The 6,000-nt window shown below is 33.5% G+C and overlaps 1 protein-coding gene across 7 annotated transcripts in view; it reads right to left on the bottom strand.

Moving 5' to 3' along the window:
- Positions 1-6,000, bottom strand: part of Adgrl3 (adhesion G protein-coupled receptor L3) — an 811,341-nt gene that overhangs the window by 31,055 nt on the left and 774,286 nt on the right. For 5 of the 7 annotated variants that reach the window (XM_033758917.1, XM_033758918.1, XM_033758921.1 and 2 more), the window contains 2 exons: positions 2,391-2,442; positions 401-550 (listed from right to left, as the gene is read on the bottom strand). The exons of 1 other annotated variant lie outside the window; for it this stretch is intronic. In XM_033758917.1, coding sequence (XP_033614808.1) covers positions 490-550; positions 2,391-2,442 — 113 coding nt within the window. In that variant the 3' untranslated portion in view covers positions 401-489. Of the gene's footprint in view, positions 551-2,390; positions 2,443-6,000 lie in introns of all 7 variants that reach the window. One more of the 7 variants, XM_033758923.1, reaches the window with a different exon arrangement.

Genomic DNA, 6,000 nt, shown 5'->3' with positions numbered 1-6,000 from the left:
CCGGCCAGGGCCGGCAGGCTGGTGCAGAGCGGGTCCCTGGGGGGCGAGGGCAGCTCCTCCGTGTGCTCGTTGGTCAGCAGGGGGAAGAAGCTCTCGCTGTGGTCCTGGGGGATCCGCCTGCGGGAGTAGTGGTGCGGCTGGTGGTTCTCGGCGGAGTAGACTCTGGGCGGCAGCAGGGGCGCGTCCGACTCCTCGTGGATGAGCTCCAGGCCCAGGCTCTCCTCGTGGGTGAAGGATGTGGCGTCGTCCAGGACGATGCTGTCCTCTTCGCCCCCTCCGCCCAGGTTATTGACCAACTTGTTCATCAGATTCCGGTTCTGCTCGCTGGAGCGCTCATGGTTGTTCAGGTAAGAAGGGATATAGTTGGAAGTGAGTTCCTTCAGAATCTTTTTCTCTAGGGCGGTCTCGTTATGGTTATAGCCTCGGTCTATGATTTGCACACAGTTGCTCAGGTATTCGCCACCGGCAATGCTGTAACTATTGCCATGGTTACCATTCAGTGGTAGAGTATCCATGACACTTGTATCCCTGGCATTGTTCAGAAGCCCCTCTGAAAAAGATTATAAGACACTATGACATGGATATCCAGGAGGCCACAGGACAACACACAGAAGCAAAAACATTCATCGACTATGACGTGTGCATACGTGTCCCTAGCATTTTAGCTATTCAATTTTTGGAGAGAAACAAAAAATACTATTAAATTTATAGGCACATAACTATAGCTACGGTATGGTCATTGAACAACTGATTGAAATTTTATAAAGTATCTGAAATAAATCTTAAAAGAATTCTAAAAAGCCTATAAATTATCAACTGTCAATTTCACACCAATGTTGTCTGATATTACTTGAAGCATATTTGGTTATAACTTCAGCAAAATAGTACCAAATTTTTTTCATCATAGCTTTCAATTTATATACATCAAAATCAACGAAGTACTGTAATTTGTTACATTTAATTTTACATGTTTTCTTGTCAAAATAGCTATAATATTAACATAATTTATGTGGAGTACTTTGAATAGGCAGGTCAAAGTAAAAGAAGTAAATAGTCTAATAATTTGATATATAATTTTGTGAGATTAAAATAATCCCAACATAAAAAATTACAAAGGATTATGATAAATTTGGCAGAAAGATGTAGTCATGAAATAATGATTAGTCAAATAGATGCCAGATTAAAATAATTTACACACAGAAACTTTCAAAAGTATCTGGATTTACTTCCTCATGGTTTTTTTTGTTACAAGCATTTTGCTTATTGTTATAAATTAATCCATCAGTGATTGTTTAAGGTTGTTGGTTAACACCACATGAAAATGCATAAAAACACAGATTTGATTCCTAAAAACAGTGTCAGTACAAAAGCTACCATTTTATAATGTGTGATGGCTTTGAAGGATATCAAATTTTGGATTTAAAAGAGGGTAAACATTATATTCTGTTGACAAACAGCTGCATTACAACAAATTTGACCATATACTTCTTCAAGGTTTTTGCATTCTCTTGAATAAACAGAAATTCAAGAATTGATAATAGTTTCATAAATCACTTCAAATGCAACCACAAAAAAAAAAACACATTTCACCAATATTACTACATAAAGAGTATTGCCTTACAGGAAAATTAATTGAAGAATTCTATTAAGCTTCTCAATACATTACTAACTTGTGAAAATACAACACTCATTCTATATCTGTGATGCAGTTATGCTCATCAAAACTCAACTAGTTAAATGTCGGTTTAGATGAAATGCTGCAGACTGTCAAATTTATATGGATTTCCATTGCATTCTGTGTGTTCAAGTGACACAGATTTCAATAAACAGCCATCACAGACATAGGCTGAAGCCATTTTATTTTCATGTTACATCTTGTACACAAATCCACAATGTTTAAAAAAAAAAGGTAAATGCCTTTTAAAGTGCTGTATGTGATGAGTGATTGCAGTCGGAGAGGCTGTATGGTATGCTTAATGGTTACGGTTGGGTGGCTGATGCATTGAAACATTTCTTTTTAAATTTCCGTTGTCAATGCATTAGGTACAGATCAAAAACAGCCAGAGTGAAATAAAGTGGGTATGCTGCATGTGACACATCTTTATGAAGAAATGTACTAATAAAAATTAAAAGTTTATGAAATACTTAGCAAAAATAAATGCTTAATTTAAAAACAATTTAACTCACACAAACATTACATGAAACTTAACAACTATGTTGATTATGTGACAGAATAAAAGAATCAGACAACAAAAGCGTCTAATTTCTATTAGCACATATTTATATAGGTTGATTTATAAGCTCTTTAGTTTTTAAATTGTGAGATGAACTGTTTTTAATAACTACATCATCTATATGTGATGCAATAAAAGTGAACTAAAAAAAATTACATTTGATATGCAATGTTTAGCTTTACTCCCATACTTGTCTCTCTGTAGGGCTCTAAACGACAGCATGAAGAAAAGGAAAGAAAAAACAACAAGTAAGCTTACAGCGACAGTAGAAGAAACATGAGTAAAAAGCAAATTGATGATATGCAGAAAAAAGAGTCAAAGGAAATAATTTCCACTGCCCCAAAATTCATGAGTCTGTGTTACATGGTTTATCATAATTGAAAATACTAAAATGTTAGTCAGAAAATAAGAAATTCCCCTTAACACATGCTAATATAACGAGCCTTTAATTAGCATTTCTACAGTTTGTCAATTTCATACAGATTCACAATTATATTACAGTTAGGATTACCACACAAACCAGAAAGCATAAGGAGAGGGTGACTGTGCCTATTTCCATTGCTGTTTCAATAGTATTTGTGGGATACTAGAGCACACCTGCTTGTAAGGAATGTCATGGAACTTTAGAATTTATTAGTAAACTATTAATAAAATCTTTAACTTGGATGCAAAGAGAAAACCAGCATGAAGGTTTTCATTCTTGTGTTTTTTCCCTCTTGTATCTTCTCTTTCCCTGTACCAAGGTTATTTTTCCGGAGACAAACGTAGCACCGAGACAAATGTTGTTTATCATTTCTAATTAAAACCTGACCAACAACTGTCATTCTGGAGCTCATATTCAGTAGTTGTGTGACTACAGAGGAAAAAAAAAAGGTTAAACCCATCTGCTATTCTGTATGAAGATAATTTGTGGGGGAAGCACATCATCAGTATCAAGTTTTTCTCTGGGCTGCTGCACAGTTGTATGCAATCAAACATTTAGAGATTTAAAAACAAACCTAGAAAAAATTTTGAAAACTAAAACTCATATTGTAATCAGGTCAGAAGAATTGCTCTTGCTGATTTATAGGAAGATTAAAATATCACAAATTTAAAAACCAGTGAATTAATTGTGCAGATCATGTCAAGGTATTCCAAACTGTTATAATTTAACCACTGTTTTAGAGATAGTTTGAAGTATATTTTAAATGTTCACTTGCTTCTCAGCAAAAGAGACCTATAGGGGAATACAGGGGAAATCTCTTTTTAACTTTCCAAATAGTTTTAGAATTGGCATTTGAAATAAACAGCTAAGCTATTTATCAACAGATGAAAATGGCTGTTGGGTTCACGACGGCTTGTCACTTAAATGTGATAATACAGGAGATCACCGACACTCAATTCCCATTTTCCAGAGAGAAAGAAACTACAACTGCTGGAGGCTGGGTCATATGTAATACCTCCCTACAGAGCAGCAATGCTGGGATAAAGAAAGGAGATCTTCTAGGCTCCTCCAACTCTGCTGAAATCATCCCTTCACATCTGACATAGGTTATGAAAGCCATCAGAACATTAAATTATGCTCTTCTAATATAATCTTGTATTCTTAAGAGCTGTAATGATTCTTTATAATATCCTGTCCTATGGGTGTGTTTTTTTCTGTTTTAGAATTGAATTAAATTACCTTAAAATGTAAATTTATTTTAGTAAACTCATGACATTTTCTTATATTGTATTGGCAAGTTTTCTATAATGAGTTATAGCTTTACAAAAATTGAGTTTCAAGGACTGACAAGATAATGATCCAGAAATACTATGCATGAGATTTTAAATATTTCCATAGACTCTGAATTAAATAAAAATATTTTATTCATTTTTATTTCTAACTCTGTATGCTTCAATAACACTACACACACATCTTCACATATTTTGAATAAAAGTCTTACAAGCAAGAACAGATACTTTAAATCTGAATGTTTCTATGATTGGATAGTACTGGTACAACTAAATTGGAGTGCACACAGAACACAACCAAGTGGTAATTCAACATAAACCACTCCAGTACCTACCGAGCCACCTATATTTCATGTAAGATTTCACCTTGCCAGTAAGAATATAAGTGCATTCATCTGAAAGCATAAGATTAGTAGCAATATGACAATCACCAATACTTATTTTTGGTCAGTGTTAATCGATTAAGTTCTTTAAACACTATCATGATTGATACCCTAAAAACTACTAAAAACATCAAATAGCTGAATAATTCTAATTCTGACCATGAAAAAATAATAAAATTATTTTACTTTTCTTTTTAAGTAAAGTAGCATTTATTAAATTTGCTAGAAAAAATAACAAATCTGTTTATACTAATCCTTCTTTATTTATCAATGATCATAATAGCAATAACATGTAATGGATTTCACAGGAATAAAACTTTTATGTATATGGTATTATTTTAAAATTTGTGCTGTGAGAATTTTATTTTAATAATTTTATACAAATAGTCATCTTTCAAAAAAAATCCCTTGGTTTTGGGTACCAGTAAAAATAATGTAAAATAAGGAGATAGACTGAAACAGTAAAAACATACAACTAATAATTATTTTTATTATATAAGAAATTTTAAAATATATCTGAAATAATAACACAAAACGTGATCACAAGTTTTTACTTAGTTAAAAATAATTACCAACAATTCTTCTGTTTAAGGTGAAGAACGTAGAGCACATTTAATTCACAGAAAAGGTGCAAGTCTTTATTTCACATCATTGAAAACATACTAGTACATCAGCACACTTTAACATATTTATAACCATACATTTACCTGTCATTTGGCTCAAGGAAAATAAGGCAAAAACAAAATAAGCACTTCAAAGTTGTGCTAGTCTGGTGCACTGTATAATGTGCAATTCAGAATCCTGCAACTGAGCAGGGATGTTGACTGATGAAAAACAGTACAGAGGATATCCATGAAGAACCCAGAAAAAGTCTCATATTGATGGTTCTGTTTTTGTAGGAGAATAGAAGACCAAAGGAAAAGAGCTGATTTTAAGTATTTACACGATTTCCAGGAGACAACAAAAAGTGCTTTCTGGACAGCTTTAGTCTTCATTGCTCTAAAGGCATCAGCATCATAGCCAGAGGAATACTACAAAAGGATGTACAGAGGACTTCATGAGGTTTCTATCCTTCCTTCTTTGTGAAAAGTCTGTGATTCTTAGATATGTAGACTTTAAGAAACTCGAGAAAATTGAAAGTTGGCTGAACTATTTTATTATGTTGACAAATATCTTGACCAAATCCTTAAAAGTCACTTTTTAATCAGTGACTTGGTTATTTCTGAAATAATTTTGGGCTCAAAATTTTTATCTTTTTATCTGGCAAAGGACTACTGGGGATGCTCACACGATATGGGAGTCTCATGTTCCCAGTGGTCATGGGTTTTTTCTTTTCTTTTCCTTCTTTTTATTTTTTTGAATAGCACATTCACCCCAAATCTTTCCCACCAGTAATCTTTTACCTTTGACTGAAGGAAAAAAATGCCTGCAAAGGACAATGAAAATTGTATTCAAAATTGCTTGGAAAATTTAAATACTGCTGATCTATCACATTGAACTTGAGGGGATCATGGACTTACTATGAAGGGACCTATTACGGTGGATTTTTTAAAAATATAATTTTAAGTAAGTTGATCCCTGACTAGTATTCTTTTATGAGACTTTTATTTGAGCAATTTTTGTGGTCTCTGTACAAATACAGATGTAGGCTATTTTAAATTTGTTGTGCT

The sequence above is a fragment of the Fukomys damarensis genome, unplaced genomic scaffold (genome assembly GCF_012274545.1).
Source record: "Fukomys damarensis isolate Sample0158 unplaced genomic scaffold, DMR_v1.0_HiC HiC_scaffold_35, whole genome shotgun sequence".
NCBI classification, from domain to species: Eukaryota; Metazoa; Chordata; class Mammalia; order Rodentia; family Bathyergidae; genus Fukomys; species Fukomys damarensis.
Note: the sequence above shows the minus strand (reverse complement) of the source record. Positions and strands in the feature narration are given on the sequence as shown.